Consider the following 22,777-nt stretch of genomic DNA (forward strand, 5'->3'; position numbering starts at 1 on the left):
AGATCCTTTGGGTCTCTGCTCTGTTGGCATCAGACTATAAGTGGAAGCAAAGTCAGCTGGCACACGCCTTCCAAAGGAATAACCCAACTGCTACTATAAGTGCTAATAATGTCGATGCATGAAGACGGCGGATGGAATCTCCAGAGCTAGAAATAGGGAGGCAATTTTTCTGTTTTGTTCTTCATCTGCTTTCCTTTTAGTATCTCCTACTGGCAGAAAAATAACAGCACTTGGGCTGACATGATACTCTGAGAACAGAATTTACAAATCTCAGGTAGTTGGGGAATTTAATTGAGAGTTTGGGAAATGAAGCTTATGTTTAAGAATATCTTAAGAGGTGGCACAATTTGTAAAAGAGTAGTCTAGGACTGAGACAAAATGGTCAATGACCAGCGCAACAGCCAGAGCCAATTTTCTACTTGTTTTTTAAAAGGATCTAGCTTAATGGTTAGGGTTCTGGATTCAAAGAAAAATTTGTTAAAAAAAAAAAACTATATGGTGATGGCACATGGGTGATTTGGTGATGGGAAACCCGCGGGGATTACAATCGAGATGGAAAAAAAAATGTACAAAATGATGTAAAAATAAACTTTTGTAATAAAAAAAGTAACTTGAAAAAAAAAACTAAGTTGAGTTTTTTAAAGCGTATATCTTGAGAAAAAAACAATTGAGCATTGACACTCATTTCACTAGGATGTGAGAGACAATAAAAGCATGTAATTTGGTCTAAAGGATTTAGTTGTCCTCAGAAGAACTGAAATTGGCTTCTGAAATGAGAACTACATAAAAACTATTATTCAAGTCTTCATAATGTCTCAATACTGAAATAACTCTATCTCCTTAGAAGACCAATTATCTCCCTAATGAGACTGCAGGGCATGAATTATTATTTCTCTGTCAAGAACCAGAATGTCAGCTTAAAATTTATCTCAAGGCCCTCCCTGGTGGTGCAGAGGTTACAGTCTCAGCGCTATCAAGCTATCACCAGGCACTGTGGCATGAATTCGATCCCAGGCCAGGGAGCTGACCTACATGGCATAAAAGATCTCCCCTACTCCCCACTACTCCCCTCAGCAGTGTATTTCAGTCCATCCACCAGTTCCGCTGCCCACTCTGTCTCTGGTGAATCCTTTCATCCTCTGACTTACACCCTCCATCTCCTACACCAAAATAAATAAATAAATAAATAAATAAATAATAATAATAATAATAATAATTAATAGAGCCCTCCCTGGTGGTACAGCTGGTTAAAGCACAGCACCAAGAAGCTAAAGTCACTTCAGCATGAGTTTGATCCCCGCCTCGGAAGTGGTGGGTCAGGCAGACTTCCCCTGACCTGCTTGCTGATCCCCTCAGCAGTGTACTTTTTCATTAGGCCTGTTCTGCTCCTCATTCTGTCTCTGGTGAATCCTCTCACCACTCCTGCGCTCTGGCCTGCACCCCAGTTCTGTATGCATATATATATATATATATATATTTTATTTATTTAAATTAGTTAATAAAATTTAAAGAAAAAAAAGAAATGAATGGGAAGAGGAAAGAGAGATGATCATTGAAAAGATAAATTTAGTCATTAAAGGCACTGAATCTTACTAAATATGGACAATAAAGTAAAGAGAGGACTCAAGACTAACTTTTGAGTTAAAATAATTGTAAATTAAAAAAAAATGAGGGATTAAAATGCATGTTTGGGAAGGAATTTGACAAGACTAGTTTTGGACTTGTTAATTATACAATCTAGAGCTAACCATTGACAAACCATCACTGGAAATTGTATAATATGTGGAATTTGGACCTTGAAGATAAGGATTTTCCTTTGGAGTACTTTATGGTTAAGGGATTCATCATTTCTCACAGAACAAAATCAAAAATCATGAAACAACAATATATTCTCCTACCTTATAGAGTTCCCTGATTTTTTTTTGCTATTCTTTTCTTTCTGCCTTAAAAGATTGTTCAGGAAGATAAGACATATTGCAACAATGATGTGATATTTGAAGCATGTGTGCTTTTGGAAATATTCTGTTCGGAGTGATTTCTTTCCGTGTCCATCTGACCATCTTGGATTCACTGTGGAAACCCAGATCAGATGTGACTTTTAAGATTAAAAAAAAATCAAGAAGATTCCATTCTCCCTTTTATGCAGATGCTGTACTTCATGTTGTCTCATTTTTCCATATTTTCATAGTTCATTTTATATACCACCTCACATATCTGCTTGGCTTCTAGATTTTAAGCATCTTCTGTATATAAACACTTTATTTATTCAGGTACATAGAAGTTTATGACATTCCAGAGACTTGATTCCAGGAATAGCAAGGTGATTTTATACACTCCTATACAGACAATAGTATTTGTTAACTATAGAATCATATGCTTCAAATAACTTCGTCATCAAAAAAGAGAAAAGGGAAAGGGAGCTCACATAAGAGGAAACACAAAATAACCAAAAAACAGAACATGATGTTCAACATCAGCAGGAAAGACTGAAACATACCTAAACAGGAAAGACACCCCTCAGTCTGGCTAAGCACCAGACAGATAGTTACACCCACACACCACTGATCGTTCTTTCCTTAGGACATAAATGAGAAAAGTTGCAATTTGAATTTCTCCCTCTGACCCTTTCAGAAGTGAATATTCCCTCTTGCCAGATTCACCCCAAGATCGTCTTCTCAGGGATGTGGCAGAGAACTCGGTTACAGGCCAGACTGATGAAGTACAGTGCTGAGGGGAGCAGCGGGAAGACAGGAGAGGTCTGCAGCACAATGTGGGTCAGCTCCAGGGCTGGGGATCGAACTCCCACTGAAATGGCTGTGGATCACTTGCAGTGCTGCACTGTAATCCAAGGAGCCACCAGGTAGGGCCCAAAAGTACTGATTTCTATACTTGCAAACTTTCTATAAACTTGATGGAGGCAGTTTGTTTTTCCTTCTTCTTTTTTTTTTTTCCAATATATATTGTTTACATCATCCTTCATTTTATGCATTTTTTTTCATCTCAGTTGTAATCCCTGTGGACTTCCCACCACCAGTTCATCCATATGCCATCACCATTGTCCTGTGTGCTCTTCCAGCCCCAGTTTTGATCCTGTTTCCCTCTCTGCCCCCATAGAATGTTAGTTTTCAAGCAAGATAGGGTCTTACTCTCTAGTCTCTCTTGGAGGGTGGGGGCCTAACTTTGAGAAGTGTCAGTTAGCCCACACGGATGGCTGTTCACATTGGCCAACTGCATCTAGCATCCACTATTACTTTTCTCTGGCTCACCCGAGAGCTTAAAACTTGTCCTAGTTTATTTCAGGAGTTGAATTCAATTCTTCTCTCTTACTACAACTGACCCAATTTTAACAGAGTTAAGTAATATCTTCTTTTCCTTTTTAATTCTGTCTGGTGCAATTTTTCTTTGGCACACATAAATATAGTTTTACCACCTATACATGACTGTAAAATTTAAAAGTTTAAGGATGTCTAATTATGACAAAACATCACACACACACAAAAAAAAAAACAAAACTAGTTTGCCTCTAAAATTTGTGCAAATTTCTACAACGATTTTGAAAGCTTCCTATTCAAAGTAGCGTACACTCAAATGCATAAAGAGCCTTGCTTATAACATGTTATAACCATCAAATCTGGAAAAATAAGTAATACCATGTGGTATATTCACATCTCAATTAAAACGACTAGCATTTACCTATTTTATCTGCATAAAGAAGTTTGATGATGCTCATTTCAAAAAGGCAGTTGGTTTTCAGATAAATAGGAACAAATGTATTTCACATATGTGAAAAATACATGAATGTATAATGCGCGCTTGTGTCAAGGAGCAAAGAGAAACAAGGATACATGTATTTCCTTATAAGTGTTAAATGATATGGAAATACTAAGAAGATGTCAGTGGTGGCTACAGTAATGATTACAGCTCATTGATTATTCACAAATCTTGACATAAAATCGACAAAACATAAGAACTGACAAAATTAGGACGCAATTCATGAGCTATCCTCATATACCTCAAAGTACAAATTAGTGATGTCTGGGTGTTTGGTGGTTTATTTTATGATTTGTTTAGGATATTTGCTACCTTTTTTTTTTTTAATTCTACAATGAGTGAAACCATCCAGTGTATGTGTATTTCTCCTTCTTACTTGTTTCACTTAGCATGATCCCTTCAAGTTCCACCCATGCTACAAATGGCAAGACTTTGTCTTTTCTATGGCTATATAGTATTCCAGTTCACACAAACACCACATTTTCTTCATCTATTTATCTTTTGTCAGACATTTGAATTGTTTTCATATCTTGGTTATTGTGAATACAGCGGATTTGAACATAGGAATGCATCCCCCGCTTTGAATGAATGTTTTCATAGTCTCTGGGTCAATGCCCAGAAGTGGGATACTGCATCATATGGTCGTTACATTTTTATTTTTTTTTGAGAAACCGCCATACTTTTTTTTCCATTGTGGCACATTAATTTACACTCCTCAGTACAGCAACTAAGGTTTCCTTCTTACTACATCCTTTTCCACATTTTCTATTCATTACCTTTTTGATAATAGCCATTTTCACCAAAATGGTCAGATTTTTTAACCAAAAAAAGGCTAAAATATATTTTCAAAATTTTAGATTTTAATAAGGGTAACAGGGTGGTCCCCAGGAAAAGGGGAAGTTCCAGGTTCCCTGCCCCACCCAAAAGGAGGGTGGAGCTGAGCAGAGGAGAGAAGGAATCTTAGGAACAAGGAAGCAGGATGGAGAGCCAGAAGACCTGAGGAAGCTACATGGAGCAGCAAGAGACATGTGAAGAAGCCATGCTTGTTTCTTGGCCCTGAACTGGTAGAAACAGATGACGCTTTTCTATGGGTCCCGGCCAGAAGGTGCTTTAGTCTTGTGGTGGGCTTTCAGGCCTTGCTTTGGGCCAAACCCTTTTGGACCAAACTTTTGCCCACAAGGGGAAGGGTAACTTCAGGTGTTTGATTTAGAAATTATATTCTTTGTCTTTTCTGTATTGTATACTCATTGCATTAAAGTCCCTTTCCTTTAAAGCTCTTATGTCTTGTCTTGATGTGACAGATGGCAGAACCTATTTAGAGCAGGCAGGTTTGGGGGTTCAGGGGTGCCCCTCTCTCCCTGCCCTGCAACAAAAGGACTTGAGGCTATACTGAACAGAGCAAATACAATTAAACAAAGAGATAAAAGGTGTTCCTAGAGAAAGCAAGAGAGCAATTAGTTAAGCTATAACTCATGTCTCCTCAAATGGATCTGAAAGCATTTATTGAAAGATTATTCCACATTACTGACTCAGAAGTATCAACAAAATGCTATATTTGAAAAGAAAATGTATTATCAATATTAGAAACTGAGCAGGTAAGAGTAGCAAGTGACTTATGAAGGGAAGAAAATTAAATTGCCATCAAATTTTTTGCCAGCGATGCCTTCTGACAAAATAAAGTGAAATGCATATTGAAGAAATGTGGGGAAAGAACATGAATCAACATTTAACTATTTAGTAAAATTGACTTTTATGTAAAAAGTGCACAGACTCTTATTACCAGCTAATGACTTTTCAAATATTGTCCTCAACAGCCCTTCATAAGGTAAGTTCTAGAGCAATTTTGACATAAGAACATAAGAGCATTAAATACATAGTTATTGGAAGAATATATTACTGAAGGACAGATATAACAGGAGCCCTAACTACATATGTCTTTGCATGCATGCATGTCTGCATGTCTGCATATGTGTGCATATTTATGTGTGCATCTTTGTAGAGTTCCATATGAAGTTGACCTCTCGTTTGGATGCTTCCTATAATTCGATATCCATAATCTAACGGTGGGATAGAATATGGATAAAATGTGTAACAATATGTAATTGATTTTTGTAATAAGTAAGAGCAACTTTACGACTTAATAATGTGATGTTTCTAACAAACAATAAAATAAATGAGTAATTATAAGATTTTTTTTTCTTTTACCATTTCTGTCTCTTGACAATCATGTCTTGTGGCCAGACTGTGATCATGAAATTCTATTTCTTTTTCTAAATCAAAAGGCATGTAACAATGACTGATTTCACAGCTGTGACAGATAATGTCCAAGCTGGACCTGGAATAGCTTCCATAACAATGAAACTTGCAAAGAGCCTGCAGATCATGTCGAGGGGAGTTGACAGTCAAATGGAAGAAGTGCCACTTGGCAAAATGTGGGACAATCTGTACTTCCTGAGGATGAGAAATGCAATTTTACTTAAATTGAGTTCATGATGATATTTTAAAAATTAAAAGAATGGGTAATCTCTTACAAGGAAGATACCAATTCATTATCTTGAAAACTGGTTAGATAAAATGAAAGCCTCAAGAATCTATTGAGTTTTTCCTGAGGAACTTAACTTAAAATAGGTAGGAAGATCACTGAAGCTGACTTTTACCCTGAGAACATCTATAAAAAAAAAAAAAAATACTGGGTAGAAGGGGTGAAGGCTATACATATAAAAAAATTTAGATAAGAAGGTATATGAGGGCCCTCCCTGGTGGTGCAGTGGGCTAAAGTACGGCACTAAGAAGCTAAAGCCACTTCAGCATGAGTTCAATCTCCGCCCTGGAGGTGACCCACATGGCACAGCAGACCTCTCCTGACCCACCCGCTGCTCCCCTCAGCAGTGGACTTCATTGATCTGCCTGTTCTGCTCCCCATTCTGTCTCTGGTGAACCCTCTCACTGCCCCGGCACCTCTGACCTGTACCCCAGTTCTGTATGCATAAATAAATACATCTTTAAAAAAGAAGGTATATGATAAACTTATTGCACTTATAAAATATTATGATTCAATGAATCATCACAGTATTTAGAGTAAATACCATTTCAGTTTTATCCTTTGGATAGACATATACAAGTAGTAAAAGAGGAACTGAAAGTATTTGCAAAGATGAGTAGCAACATGAACTTATTTACTGCTAGTGAGACATAATCACTTTGCAAATCAGTTTGACATTTTCTAATGGAACTTCAATGTCACACTTCACTTAGTGCCATCACCATGCTACTTTGATATCTTCTGTGGAGTGTCTGACACACATACATCAAGAGATAAGCTCAAGCTGATTTACAGTAACATAGTACACAATATCCAAAAACTGAAATCAGTGTCACTTTTTACCAATGATAAATGTATACAAACATGAATAAATTAGAGTATGATTTTTGTATTGCTGAACTGAGATCTAACTTTAACCTCTTCTGGACATAGGACATAGCCATTGTTTCTTTCACAGTTTTTCGTCAAAACTGAAATCTGAGGGGTAGAGTTCATTCTACTATCCTTATTTAAAACTTGTTAATACATTCTTGAGGAAAGAAAATATCGGTTGCTTCTGATAAATAAAGTATACTTCTTTTCATGTTCAAGTGGGAAGGACATGACTTTCAGGCTTTCCCATGTCTTCCCTGGGCTGACACGAACTCAGAACAAAGCTTTACATTCACTGGCAGGTCTCTGCATTGGCCTGTAGGCATTTGGGCAATGGAAAAAAGCAGACACCTTGCAGTAGGGAATTATAGGCTAGGGCACACTTGGCCCTTACTTGCATTAGATGACCCCCTAGGTTGCTCTGAGTCTTAGTTCCCTTATCTGTATAAAGGAGTGACAAGAAGGACTGGGCAGCTCTGTTGTGAGACAATGCTCTGAGATAATGCACTTACTATCTGATTGAATGAGTGAGTATAGCTCTCAAAAACTTGTTTACTGAATGAAAGAGACCATGAAGCAACAAAGAATGCCAGTTTCTTCTTATGTAAAGGATAAGACTCAGTAGTTTATTGCTAATGAATGCATTCACTAGTGGTTAAGTCTCTAATAAAAAGCAAACGGAATGACTTTTAGATGACTGATAATCATGGTAATTAATGAAATGAGACATTTTCAGAGGGGCATACAGAACTATGAAAATATTCTATGTCCTGTACTGGGTGGGGACTTAATTAAATTTTATTTTACTCTTCTCCTTAACCATTGTGTAGCTATAACTTTATCTCTAGTTCTCTCTTTACCTTTACTTTTATCTCTCTATATTATTGTTATGATTTCCCTTAATTATATAAGAACTCCTGGCTAGCTCACTGAAGCATCTGAGAAAATCTTTACCTATTTTATTTAAGTCTTTGTTTCATTAGGTATGGGTGGGGTGGGCATTTCTGTCATGTTGTCTATGGGTTATATCATTAAATCCTTACAAGGACCCAGGATAGCTTTTCCCTATGGAAATCATACCAGGACTCAATACTCTCAAATGCCTGTCTCTTAGATATTGTAGTCATATGTTCTGTGAGAGTTTTCCCGGTTGCCCAGTTAGGATAATCTCTTTGTATTCTTTGTTTGCATGTAATATTATACAGTGGTTGGTACAAGAGATTTCTTCAGTGTTGACCACAATTGAGAGGAGATGATAAACACAAAACATTTCTCCTAAGATATCAGTGACACTATTTCAAACTGCAAGTCTTAAAACAAGCCTAAACTGGAGGTTTCCGATTTTTTTTAAGATTAATTTATTTATGCATGCAGAAGTGGGGTACAGGCCAGAGGTGCAGATGAGAGTCCTCACCAGAGACAGAGTGGGAGCAGAACAGGCAGACTGACAAAGTACACTGCTGAGAGAAGCATTAGCAGGTGGGTCAGGAGAGGTCTGCCACGCCATGTGGGTCACCTCCAGGGCGGGGATTGAACTGATGATGAAGAGGATTTTAGCTTCTTAGTGCTGTGCTTTAAACTACTGTGCCACCAGGGAGGGCCAGGGTTCAGAACTTAAAAAGAAATGGAAATGTTGCTATACTACCCAGCACCAGGAAACCTAAGATCAAGCCTAAATCTAAACCTAATATTAAACCTAAAGATTTAGGCCCTCCCTGTGGTGCAAGGGACTTAGTGTCTGCACTGTGAAGCTATCTGCAGCTGCTGCAGCAAGAGTTTGATCCCCACATGGTGCATCAGACCTCTCCTGTCTCACCCGCTGCTCCACTTAACAGAGTATTTCAGTAGATCCATCTTTTCTGCTCCTACTTTGCCTCTGGTGAATCTTTTCTCTCTCCCATAAGTATGGCCTGCATACTAGTTTTTGCATGCATGCATGCTTAAATCTTTTTTTTTTTAAAATAAGCCTAAAGATTTAAATTTAAACCCAAAATGAAAATCAACCAAGCTGAGAAGGATATCAAAAAATTAAATAAGTCTGATGAAAGTTGTAACTGATATAGCCCCCAATATTCCAGTTTATGTGCTATTTTCTGGTAATACTAATTAATGAATAGAGATTGATTTTTAGACAGGGGCATGCCTCTTTGAAAAAACAATTTATTTTTGAGATACGAATAAATAAGTACTATAATAAACAAACATAGATGTTTTTGCTTGTCTGGTATGGCCCATGCATCAGTGACAATGGGCACAAGGACAGTCCCAACCTGTAAATCCCATGTTACTCTTCGCCTTTCACAAAAGCCCTGTGTGATTTGTACACATGACTGTTTGAGAGGCTCTGAGCCCAAATCCCATGCTCTATCATTTATTTTAATTATTTATACTTAGTGAGCTTAGTGAGCACTTAATTGGTCAATAAGCTTTATGAAAATTAATCTTCCAACACAGCCAGTGGTATGGAAGTCATTAGAGAGCTGAAAGTATACCCAACTTGTTTTACATGAGGCATTTTATCAATTAAACTTGAAGGATAATATAGCAATTTCAACAAGGACCATTCTGTTTATTTGCAATAGATAATATAAAAAAAAACTAGTCCTGAATGTGATCATTTGTCTTTGACTGTATTGTCTCTGCAAGGATTTGGGCAAATCATGATAAAGTATATTTGATGATGTGTTCACAAGTTTTACATTTTACTTCATTTCTTAATCATTTTTGTAATTAAAAATGACCAGGGCCTTCCCTGGTGGCTCAGTGGGTTAAAGCACAGCACTAAGAAGCTAAAGCCACTTCAGCATGTGTTTGATCTCTGCCCTAGAGGTGACCCACATGGTGCAGCAGATATCTCCTGACCCACCCCACGGCTCCCCTCAGCAGTGTACTTCGTTGATCTGCCTATTCTGCTCCCCGCTCTGTCTCTGCTGAATCCTGTCACTGCCCCTGCACCTCTGGCCTGTACTCCAGTTCTGAATGCATAAATAAAAAAAAATCTTAAAAAAACTGACCTGAACTTATTTATTGTTCTCTATTGTTGGTTATGAAATTTTCAAAGCGGCCAGTTAATTTGGAATGTATGCAAGGAGGATTCTTAAGCTTCACCTTGTACATCTTGCCTTCTTCCCTCAGTTGGGTATAAATCAAAGCAGTGAAAACCATTCCTTACGAATACAGTGAAAAATTCTTTGATTTCCATTATATAATATAAATCCATGAGCATAAAATGTAAACTTCCATTATACAATCTTGTTCTCAAACTACCAAGCAGCCTGGATGACTTTCAATTACTTTAAAACAAAATGGAAATTTATAATCAGAATAGTAGTCATGATCCTATATTAATTAAAATATATTTACCTTAGGCATATATTTCATACCTCTTTAGTATATAATTTGCATCAGTAGTGCAAAAATTTGAGTAGATGACAAATTTTGAAGTATTTACTATTTTGAATATTAAACAGAATAAAGAAGTGTTACTTTCTGAACTATTCTATGGTTTTTTTATCGTGCATGGTTTTATATAATCCTTCAGTATCAGGCACTTGCAAAAACACAGACCAAAGCATGCAGCCATTATTTAAGACTACTTTCACTGTATAACAAAGGTTTGCATCTAAGTAACCTTATAAAGATGATTTATTTTTATATAACTGAATAAAGTAAACCCATGATAAACGAATAAGTTATTTTCAGCACATTTCCTCACATTTGGGATAATTTATTAATGGGCTATCTGTAAAATAAGCTGAATATATTTTACTTTAATAGAATTTGATGAAACTTTAATTTTAGAAAGAATATAATATATTTTAACATATTATTTGCAGATACTACTACTGTGAACAAATCTTAGATGTTTGCATTATTTGTGTGATATATTTATATTGGAAAGTAACCATCAACCAGATAATATAAACTCATTTCAATTAAGTTTTACACTGTAAATAAATACAGTATTAGTAGATTGAGAAAGTAAAAAGAAATTGTATTTTTAAAATAAAACACCACTAGTACTTTTTTGTGTTCCATCTAATCGCATGTCTTGTTAAAGCAATTGATGGTAGAAGTCAGTTTGAACAAGCCAAAGATTTTCATCTACCCTACAATCTCACATTACTAAATAAAGCAACCACCTTTATTTTTCAGTATTAAAAAGTGTAATTTCCATTGTACTAGACACATGGAAGACACTATTCTCTTCTAAAGGTGACTGTTAAAACTCTGATGAGGGGGATGCCTTTGATAGAGATCAACCTAAGGTTAGCCACTTAGTGACAAATTCATAAGAAAACATAAACAATAGTTCTATTTCTGTTAGGTTATAGAAGACCAACCAAAGATTTAGCAACCTTTATTCCTTAGACTAGCCTTCTGCTTCTAAATTAATCTCATTTGAATACTACACAAGGGTGATCTAGGAGTTAAGTCTCAGTGTTATTACTGCCACAGTCTGAGTTTGATCCCCAGTCAAGGAGCTGGCACAGCAGACCTCTCTTGTCTCACCGACTTTCCCTCAGCAATGTGTTTCAGTAAGTCAGCCTGCTCTGCTCCCTATTATGTCTCTGGTAAAGCCTCTTACTCGGGCGTGCACCTCTGGCCTACACCCCAGTTCTTGTATGCATAAGTAAATAAATATTTTAAAAAATAAGATCTATTAGCTAAAAAAATCAAAAACCTAAAGCAAATCAATAAAATAACTAAATAAAAAATGAAAAGAAAAAGATAATACATAGGGAATTGCTTACAACACACCATCGCTGTTTGTGGTAGGCACCATATTGTTACTTTTGTGTAAGTTTGTGAAACAGGAACCAGTTGGGAATAAAGATCATAAAGTTTAAGAATAGGACCTTGTAATCCTCACATATTTACAAACTGCGATTAATACTGAGAACCCATGGAAGGGTAACCCATGAAATAAGAAGAACCTAGTGGTAAATAACTGTTCCGAAGACAGAGGGGATGGAGGGGCAAGAAGCCATTGTGGAGGGACAGGGATCAGAGCTGCCATTGTTCCCCTGAATGCACGACTAGGTGAGCAAATAATCATGACTGATCTGCAAAGGCATTTTGAGAAGAGCATGGAGACAAAGATATTTGAATGCATAGTAAATTTTAACATGAAGTTATTATTTAAAACTGTTAAATATGCAACATGACGCCGTTATGACCGATGATGAATATGACAATAACTAGAGATTAAGTATCTCGGGAAGTTTGCAACTTAAAATCACCCTACTATTTTGAAACTCTGGCATCTGAATCAACTTGTGATTGAATTCATCTCACCTGAGATGATTATTGTGAATTACCTTGTCAAAATGAACTAGATCCTGGGCCACATGAATGTTTTGAAAGAGTTTTTGCTATTAATTTATAATATCAATAAGAATTGAAAGCAATGTCACTGCAAATTTTAAAAATTGTACCTGGAATAGTTTTACTACAACATGTCTTTACTAATATTCTGGTTTGTTTTGCAGCTTTTGAGCTATCAGAATGTGGGGCCACTAGAAGAATAGTTGAAAAGCCAGGTGACAATGCAAGCAGGTCAGTTGGTTCATCATGCCTAAAGGAACAGAACTTGCATTTTTTTTTTCTGTTGGCATTTACAACCTTCATCAGTTATTCTTTGAAAGGACAGAAGTATCACAGATGAGGCCAAATTAAAGTTCAAAGCTATTTCTTTGCTGCAGTTCCAGGTTATTAGTAAATATCCTTATCTATATAAATAAGACCAAGTGTTCTATATATAACAAAATATAGAATAAGTTGCTATCCTACAGGATTTGTTAAACCACTCTACTGAAACAGGGAAATATTTTCATTTTCCTAACAGTGAACAACTCATTATGGGCTTTTTATCAGCTATAGCCATTATTGTTAATAGTAGTATACAGAAGGGATGTAAGTATAGTTTGAAAGGCTGAAATTTTGTCGAATTATTTTATACTATTGTGATGAAAACAACATGGTATCAAAAAGGAGCATTGCTATTTTGGAGGTAAAAGTCAGTACACTGAAGCATATCTATCTCTCTGACGCCTGAAATAAGCATGACCAGAAATAGGAACTGAAAATATACTCAAGGGATGATTAATAAGATATTTATCAACTTGACATTTACACGAATGGAAAAAAAAACATGAAATTTAAAGGATATTAGTATTATTCCTTATAACCACATGTAGCTCTAAGTAGATAAACACATATATGTCTATTTTTAATTAACTATTTTTTGATTAAATATAACTGATGTATATTTTTAAACAAACATCAATGTAAGAGAGATATAATGGTATTTCTATAAATACATCTTAACACAAATAACAACTTGGTCAGTTATCAAGAGCACATTATTTTTAAGTCATTAAGACCATCTACAGCTATGGCTTAACTTGCTTAACTAATACATCAATCTAACAAAACACAGTCAAAATACTATGGTGCTTTCTAGAAATGGAAATCTGACCTACCCTTTGAAACTTTCTCTGTCCTCTATTTTAGCATGTTATCCATAGTGGTTTCCTGACCACTTATTAAAAATTGAGAGGCAATGGTACGAACTCTTAGAAACATAATAGGCAACCCACTTAGAGTAGATGCAGATTTTTAAATGTTTGCCTGGAGTGGCTGAAAGCCATCTATATCCTATATCTCCTCAATTCAGGTGGCGAGTTGTTGGTATTATGCCTATCCATTTCAGTACAAACTGAACATACGGTTTTGAAATAATATTTTACTCCTGCCACCTTACAGGTATAGTTTCATGGAAAATTATGATTAGTTGAATAGACTACGTTGACACTGCTTGCCTTGTGAAATAAACCAAACTAGATACCTATTAATAATACCTAATGAGTTCTTGAGCTTAAAAATAACGTAGGGAGTGAAAATCCTGATAAAATACTAATTCCACATAAAAACTCACACACTTATGGGTGAAATTCCAACTTAGATACTTTTTATAATATTTGTAATGTCTCAAAATCCTGCTAACATTCCAATGTCAATGAAATTATAACATATATGTATTTATATACATATATATATAAACATTCAAGATAGAATGATTACTGAATATTATTCACATAGGTAAGTTTCATAATTCCTTGAATAAAATTATCCTTTAAGAAAACATTTGCTTTTTCATATTCCTCTTTTTTGTTGACTTAAACAATCAAAGATAGAAAACAAGAAAAACCAACCTGATAAACTGCTAATACTGATAAGAATACATATCCTTATCTGCTCCTATCAGAACATAAGATATTTAATATTCACTAGAAAATTCTATTAATATAGCAAGGAGATTTGTAGTCCTTTGTTAAACTACTGTTCCAGTGCACTAAGTCTCAACTATTCACCTTTTATGTTTGATTTATTGTTGTGTGCAATCGAAAAGCATATTTCTTTATATTAACTGTCATTTTTATTTTGTTCTTCTTTTGGCTTCTATTGGCTTATAAAATAAGATCCTAGAAGGAATGGGGTATTGACGCTTGAAATATTTGTTGTGTTTTAAATCTACTACAAGAGAACTGGAAATTAAATGAATGCTTCTCCCACCAAAGTCATGGAAGGGCATGTCTAATAGGTTCAAAGCAGCCCTTGTGATTTAGAGGGAGATTATCAGTCTCTTCACCAAGTAGGGCACAGGTCTAGGGGATTACTTCATGTAGTCATCGCCTTTGGTATGACCTGCGATAAACAGATAGCTGAAGGCCAGCTGCTCTGGCTATGTCAACTTTCACATCTCATTCTCAGTAGATCACTTTGGTTCTCTTGTCCATGTGAACAAATGCACGTACATAACAAAGGAGAGTAGAGAGCCTTTATTTCTCATATTGTATGAGAATATAAGGAGAGTAAATGTATTAGTGATTTTATTTTTTGGTTACTATTTGGTCATTCCATCTTTTAGAGTAGGAAGTAGCCTAGCAATACCGCAAATGGTTTCAAGCCCATGCAATCCAAACAGAGTGAAGAAGTAACAAATGCTTTTCAGAAGATTAAGTTCATAAGTTAAATTCAGTAGTTTTTCACCATAAAAACCATATCATATTTTTGCAATTTGACTAGAATGAAAATCTAATAAAATAGTAGTGTTCGAATCACACACTTACAGTCTGTGATTTTCAGTGTTCTCTTAACTTCTCCACTTCCTGATCCGCCACAACCATCTTCATCGTCACAGTCCCCACTCACTTGATCAACCAGGCCGCCACCGCTGCCCACCTGACGTTCCCACTTATCGGGTCTGGGTGACCTCCCCTGTAACAGCTAAATGTGCACAAACCTTTATTAGTAGAACATTCAAATCATCTGAGCATACTGTTCAAAAACACAGATCCAAATTGGAACTATTTTCTTATGTGGAGCTGTTATTTTGGTGTAGAAATCTTTTCAAAGACAGTCTACAGGAAACATAAAACTACTGCAATATGGGCCCTTCCTTGGTGGCGCATTGGTTTAAAGCGCAGCACTAAGAAGCTAAAGCCACTTCAGCAAGTGTTCAATTCCCGACCCGGAGGTGATTCACATAGTGCAGACCTCTCCTGACCCGCCCGCTGTTCCCCCTCAGCAGTGTACTTCGTAGGTCGGCCTGTTCTGCTCCCCACTCCTTCTCTGGTGAATTCGCTCACCGCCCCTGCACCTCTGGACTGAACCCGAGTTCTTTATGCATAAATAAATAAATCTTTAAAAAAAAAAACTACTGAGATACTAATAAATGATTGGCAATGTCTTCAGTCATAAAGAGCTGCATTGTGTGTATTAGCTTTATGAGAAAGCTTTGGATAAGGCTTTGGAAAGCAAATGAAACCAGGCCTAAGTACTCATGGAGTTTGGCTAAAGAGTCCTTTGTTTCTGAACAAAGTTTAGCATGCTAAACCTAATGCCAATACAAGATAACCCCCTTCCCAGCATACTGGCTGATACTATTGTGCTGTTTTAGAAACCAAGAGTCTAAAATAAGTAGGACACTGTTTTTTTGTTCTTTTTTTTTTTTTTTTCTGAAAGATTCATCCAAAAAACTCCTCTAGATTTTGGACATAGACATTTGTAACTTTACCTAAACTCTCTTAGTTCACATAGATAGTCCATTACACATTGCACAGAAGGAAACCTTAGAACAAAAGATTTAGATCTGACTTCTATTTCTGAAAATCACTCAAGAAATTTAACCCAACTTCTTGGTTCTTGATTCTCAAGTATTTCATTTACTTTTACGAGCAAAATAGATGGAATAACCATTTCTCCCTACAGCACAGGAGTGCTGGTAATATTTTTGAATAATATTGGAAATGCCTGAACTCATTTTCAAAAAGGTAATGTTATGAATAATAGAATATTTCACTTAAAGCTAAGGCTGAGTAAATGAACCAATATGTGACATTCACCTCTCTAAGGCAGTTTTGGAGAACATATGGCCAAGCTTTAGCACTGGAGGGTACTGCTATGTGATGAAAGAAATGTACCTCTATGTAGTGGGCATTAAATTTTCAGGGTGCTTTATGAAAGTTTTAGGGTCGTTCTTTTTTTTTTTTTTTTTTTACATATATTTATGCACAGATGGGGTATAGGCCATTGGTGCAGGGGTGGTGAGAGGATTCACCAGAAACAGAATGGGAGCAGAAAAGGCAGATTGAGATTGACAAAATACACTGCTGATGGGGAGCAGCAGTTGAGAGAGAAGAGGTCTGCTGCGCCATGTGGGTCACATCTGGGGCAGGACTGAACTCCTGCTGAAGCTGCTACAGCTTGGCTTAGCTTCACAGTGCAGTGTTCCAACCCACGGTACCACCAGGGAGGGCCCCTAACATTGTTATTTCTAAAATATCCTCTAAGTAATAATTCTGATTAGCAGACAATAATTAAACACAAAATCTAATTACAAGATGTTTAGCATTTAAAAGACACTTATGCAAGCAAGTAGAAATTGACAATTCAAAAGCTTTTAAAATAAAAAAAATGAGATAATAAATTCCAAAATATTACATTCTTTAAAGCTTCTTTTTCCCTAGCAAACATGAAATGCTTATACTACAGCAGCACACTAATAATAATTTTGAAATCTTCTCAAAAATGTAGGTTCCTATCAGGATTTCCTCAGATGTGTAAGTAGATGGTAGATGTAAAAGGAAGATTTCTTCCAAAGTCAAGTAAAATTAGGAAATGCTAACTTCAAGCTTCTTTACCATGTTAAAAATGTTAATGTGTATGCTAATCCCTGCAGGGGTGATATAGGTATGTAAGAAAGCATATAAAAATTCAAACACTGGGGCCCTCCCTGGTGGCTCAGTGAGTTAAAGCACAGAACTAAGAAGCTAAAGCCACTTCAGCATGAGTTTGATACCCCTGGAAGTGATCCATATGGTGCCTCAGAACTCTCCTGACCTGCCCGCTGCTCCCCTCAGCAGTGTGCTTCGTGATCTGCCTGTTCTGTTCCCCACTCTGTCTCTGGTGAATCCTCTCACCACCCCTGAACCTCTGGCCTGTACCCCAGTTCTGTATTCATAAATCTTAAAAAAAAAATCAAATACTGAAAAAGGGAAGGACATGTAAAAGGGAACAACATGTATTGGACATATTGTTCAATAAAGTAATTTTCATAAAGTGATGTAAATGGTATAAGTTGTTTATCATTTGCTACTTGACATAATCACTTAAGGGTTTGGGCTCTGAGGTCTCAACATCCTTAGATTTGAATCCTGGTACTGTCACACACTAGCAATAAGAGATTAGACCTCAGCAAGTTAAAAAATATCCAAAATTAGAACAATAACATACACAAATCATTATTCTCATTGTGTAAAAAATAATTGCAAAATATTCTGCATGATGTTGGCACATTAAAATTAATGTTTTTGATTTCTATCTACTTTATTATATATTCTATGACAATATTGCCAGAACATATTAATCAAAATAATTACTTGATAAAGAATTCAATTTAATGACTTAGACAAAATCTTTTAAAATACCATCTGATGGGTACAACACAAGTCAAAATCTCTGATGATGTATTATTCTCTTTTACCTATATATTCTTTTACAACATTTTTTTTTAAAGATTTATTTATTTGTGCATACAGAACTGGGGTACAGGTCAGAGGCTCAGGGGCGGTGAGAGGCTTCACCAGAGACAGAGTGGGGAGCAGAACAGGCAGATCGACGAAGTACACTGCTGAGGGGAGCAGCGGGCGGGTCAGGAGAGGTCTGCCACGCCATGTGGTCACCTCCGGGCAGGCGAGGATCGAACTCATGCGGAAGTGGCTTCAGCCTCCCAGTGCAGCGCCTCAACCCGCTGCGCCACCAGGGAGGGCCCCTACAACATTTTTACTATTTCAATAATTTCCCTTTAATTTCCCTAAGTATTATTACAATATTTCACTGGGTCCTTTGCGAGCACAAAGTTGCAATCTCCTAAATACCAGCGATGGTATATAATGAATGTGAACTATGAAATGAAAATAGAAAAACAAGACATGAAAATCAAAACTTAACTACTTTTGGTTTTGGTTGAAGATAATTCAATAAAGTAATTTTCATAAAGTGATTTAAATATTGATAGTGACTTATAAAAATAATAGGGTAACTTTGATTATGGCTTCTCCATTTCTGTTCTTGAGTCCAGTGCCTTAACCACTTGGCTATCACAGCCTTATACATTTCTCCATCATCTCAGTGATTCTCTAGGAAACATCTAACACATGAACTCACAGTTTAAGGAAGATAATTAATTAAACAGAACTATACTTAGAACTATGGTGGTTAGAACTATAAAAGAGGACCCAAGTCTTCCATTTCTAACCTCAGAGAGCATGCATACAATGTCACTGTCACGTTCATTGTATTGCATAGAAAAGGTAATTTTGCCAATGCAGTTATTCATCTGTTGACTTTAAATTCATCAAAAGGGAGATGTTCTGGATGGACTTCATGTAATCATATAAATTCCTTAGAAACCAGAAACAGATCTCTCTTTCTCTTTGGCTAGCAGCAGAAGTGAGAGACATCTGAAGTTGGGGGTGAGGGTGGGAATAGGAGGTGAGAGATCCTGCTGGTGGCCTTGAAGATATAAACTTGAAAGCGAGGAGGGGATCAGCCAGAAGTCCTGTGGCAAGAGACTGAACTACAAACCATCTTAGAGTCAGCAAGGAATAAGGTAGTCAGTCCCACAACTGAATTCTACCGAAGACTTAGATATTTCCATAGACAACTTCACTGTATCTTTACAAGATGATGAGCAAAGGATAATGAGCAGGGAGATGGACACACTTCTGAGCTGTGTCACTCTGAGTTAATCAATGGATGTTGTTTAAATGGTGTTGGCAGCTTGCTATGCAGCAAAAGACAATGAATATACTTTCTAACCCTCAAATGGGTCACGCTAATTTTTTGTCCACTTTTCAGTTTATTTGCCCCTTGACAATTCCTGTCTTTGTTTTTCAAGTCACTGAGCTAAAGACATAATTGCTGTTTGTTATGATCAATTTATCCAGATATAAGGATAGCCCCAGCCGATCCGTGTTCCCAGGTCCCAAGCAATCTCACCGCCCTCTGGCAGAATCAATCAATATCTTGTCTGTTTTTCACGAATGTTGTGTTCTTACTCCCCAATCATTACACATCCACCTGTGTTTATTTTCATTTGCACAATTATTATAAGATTTAATTTGTGAAAATTCTGAATAAGTTTTTAATTAACAAAAATAATAGGCTTTTCACAGTATGATCACTATTAAAAATCCCACCTCATTAGGACTAATCCTTTGTTTCCCAATTCCAAGTAAATAAAGACAAATGTTTCTGTTAATAGTATAAATCTTCTGTCCTTTCTTTTTCATCTCTTTCTGTTAACTCATTTTGACTGTGCTCTCACCTGTGTACAAATTACAATGAAACTCTTTATTTCCAATTCTTTGCAACTCCTTAGTTGACCTCTAAGCAGCCCTTGGGTACACTACCTTGTATCTCAAAATAGAAACAGTCATCTGCACTATTCATGTAACATTCCAAACTCTCTTCCCAATTCCAAACTGCAGGTAGGCATCAGTGTTTCCTACCTACTACCAACATGTTATTCCCTCCCACACCAGTAGTTTTACCATCTCATTTATCTGCCTTTAATGCTCTTTGTGACTAATTCCAGACAAAACCACTGATTCCTGTGGTAAAATGTTTGGAGGGTCGTGTGACAGCCCCTTCGTGATCCCCATGAACTAAAGGCTCGTACAGATGTGACAGTGAGTAATCTTGGTTGAGATAGCCTCATTTTCCAAATTTACATAAGCAAATTACCCCTTCCCTCACTTAATACCCCTTGAACATACTTTTGGAAATGAGGCCTAGGAACAAAACAAGTCAAAGTTTGGCCTGCAGTAAAGGTGCTATATAATATGTTGCTTTGTTTTTGTTTTTTAATTATGTTGAAACACAATCCTCCTGTGTCAAATTCTATTATAAAGCAATTTGCTTTACTTACAGGCATTACATGAATTTATTTGTTTATAATTTGTCTGCAGATGTTAAAAAAATATATTTTCATTTATTTAAAATTTAAAATTAATTCCTCCAACTTAATCTGTCTTGAAAATTCTTTATATCTAATTGACCAAACTGTTTTCACTTTTACTTAGATCTTCAGAGGACAAGATGTACTATAATAAATTCAAGTCATACTCAATTGACCAGCAGATTGAATCATTTATTCATTCAATGACATAAATGAGCTCAAAGTATGGCACACATATGAATTTTGAATTCTATATATTTACATCAAAGGGGAAGACCCAGTCTTAGTTTTTAATAAGTACTCACTCTAGACCTCCCTTACATTTAGGACTTACAAATATGGAACAAGATAAAATAAAAGAAATATGAGCTTTAGAAAATAGAAACAGAATAAAGGTTGAGTTATATGATCTTGCTAAATTAATTTTCTTTTTAATCCATAATCAGAGATAAGTTAACACAACTCTATTGTTGACCTCTTGAGAACATCTAAGTTGTTTGAACAGAAACTTGACATTGAAAGATCATGCCAAGAAATACTTTCCAAATATATTCAGGTTGCCACCCTCGTTACTACAAACTAGAATAAAAAGGAATATTCTGATTATACTTTTTTTTTTAAGATTTATTTATTTATGTATACATAACTGGGGTACCAGAACAGGGAACAGAACAGGCAGATCGACCAAGTACACTGCTGAGGGGAGCAGCGGGCGGGTCAGGAGAGGTCTGCCACACCATGTGGTCACCTCCGGGGCAGGCGGGAATCGAACTCATGTGGAAGCGGCTTTAGATTCTCAGTGCTGTGCTTTAACCCGCTGTGCCACCAGAGAGGGCCCTGATTATACTTTTAAATGAATCTTTAGGAATAATTTCAAAATTGACTCAGGCAAAATTCAGTTCTTTTCTAAACAAGGGAAAGAATTTCAGCTCCATGACTTAGGTCTGAGGTAATGAAATCTATCTCTGTTCCTTTAGTGGGTATCAGCTCTTTACAATCTCTTTATAAGACAACATGCAATTCACACCTCCAGGCTCCTATGACTCCACCCTCAACGGTAAGTGCTATTTCATATCCCACTCTTAAGTCATTTTTGAAAAATATGCACAGGTTCCAAGGACAAGGAGTCTCTGCCACATCTCTTTACAAAACAGAACAGCACCTACAGGTGCACACTGAAATGACAACACAAGCAAAACTACTCTATAGACTGATGATGAAACCAAGTTCTACAAAGAATGAAAGTCAGTCATGTAACTGCTGACACACTATGTGACATGCTGCAACAGATTTCTCTTCATTTTCAGCACATACACAACAATCCAGTGCATAAAGTCATAAAAAATAAAAAAACAAGTTTTAAGAATTTTTCAAAACTTAAGCCACAAACAATTTTAACATTATTTCGCCAAGACCATGTTTTCTGCATCTGTGTAATAGGAGAAGTATATCTGTTTGAAACTTTCCATGAATATATTTGGATTAAATTATCTAACTGTGTTAGCCTGTTTTAAGTATCAAGGGCTGGCTTGTTATCTATATGAGTATTGTTCAATATAGCCAACAGAAACTGATATTGCTACAAGTTTCCTCTGCTATCAAGAGTGAAAAGCTCTTGTTTGGTATAATTTGGTGGATTATTTGGGTCTAGAATGTTCAAACATTTTCTGATAGGATAATGGCAATAGTATTTCCAGACACAAATAATTATTTATTGAATCATATGCAATAGGAATGTTGTACTTTGGATGTGCGAGAAACCTGTATACTATTTCTATTTTTAAAGAAGGAAACCCATTTGGGAGTAAAACTATCTCTCTCATATTCATCCCACTTTGACTTTCTCTGAGCCTTCCCAGACATAAAGATGATGGCATTTTGAGCACTTGCACACATTTCTCTGTCATGAAGAGGAAGTCGATCGATACATACATATTTATAGAACAATTACAACAGAGGAAAGGGCATGATTTTCAGTCCAAGCCACACATTAATTTGTGCCTTTAAGCAAATCACTTAAGCCCATTAAAAATCATTTTATTCTACTGGATAATAATGCAAGG

The 22,777-nt window shown here is 36.3% G+C and overlaps 1 protein-coding gene across 1 annotated transcript in view; it reads right to left on the reverse strand.

The window, feature by feature from the left end:
• Positions 1 to 22,777, reverse strand: part of GPC5 (glypican 5) — a 1,027,138-nt gene that overhangs the window by 480,783 nt on the left and 523,578 nt on the right. Inside the window, exon 7 of the mRNA XM_004680070.2 lies at positions 15,322 to 15,478. Within this exon, the coding sequence (XP_004680127.1) occupies positions 15,322 to 15,478 (157 nt within the window). The remainder of the gene's footprint in view (positions 1 to 15,321; positions 15,479 to 22,777) is intronic.

This window comes from Condylura cristata, unplaced genomic scaffold (genome assembly GCF_000260355.1).
Source record: "Condylura cristata isolate star-nosed mole 26May11 unplaced genomic scaffold, ConCri1.0 scaffold00010, whole genome shotgun sequence".
Classification (NCBI taxonomy): Eukaryota; Metazoa; Chordata; class Mammalia; order Eulipotyphla; family Talpidae; genus Condylura; species Condylura cristata.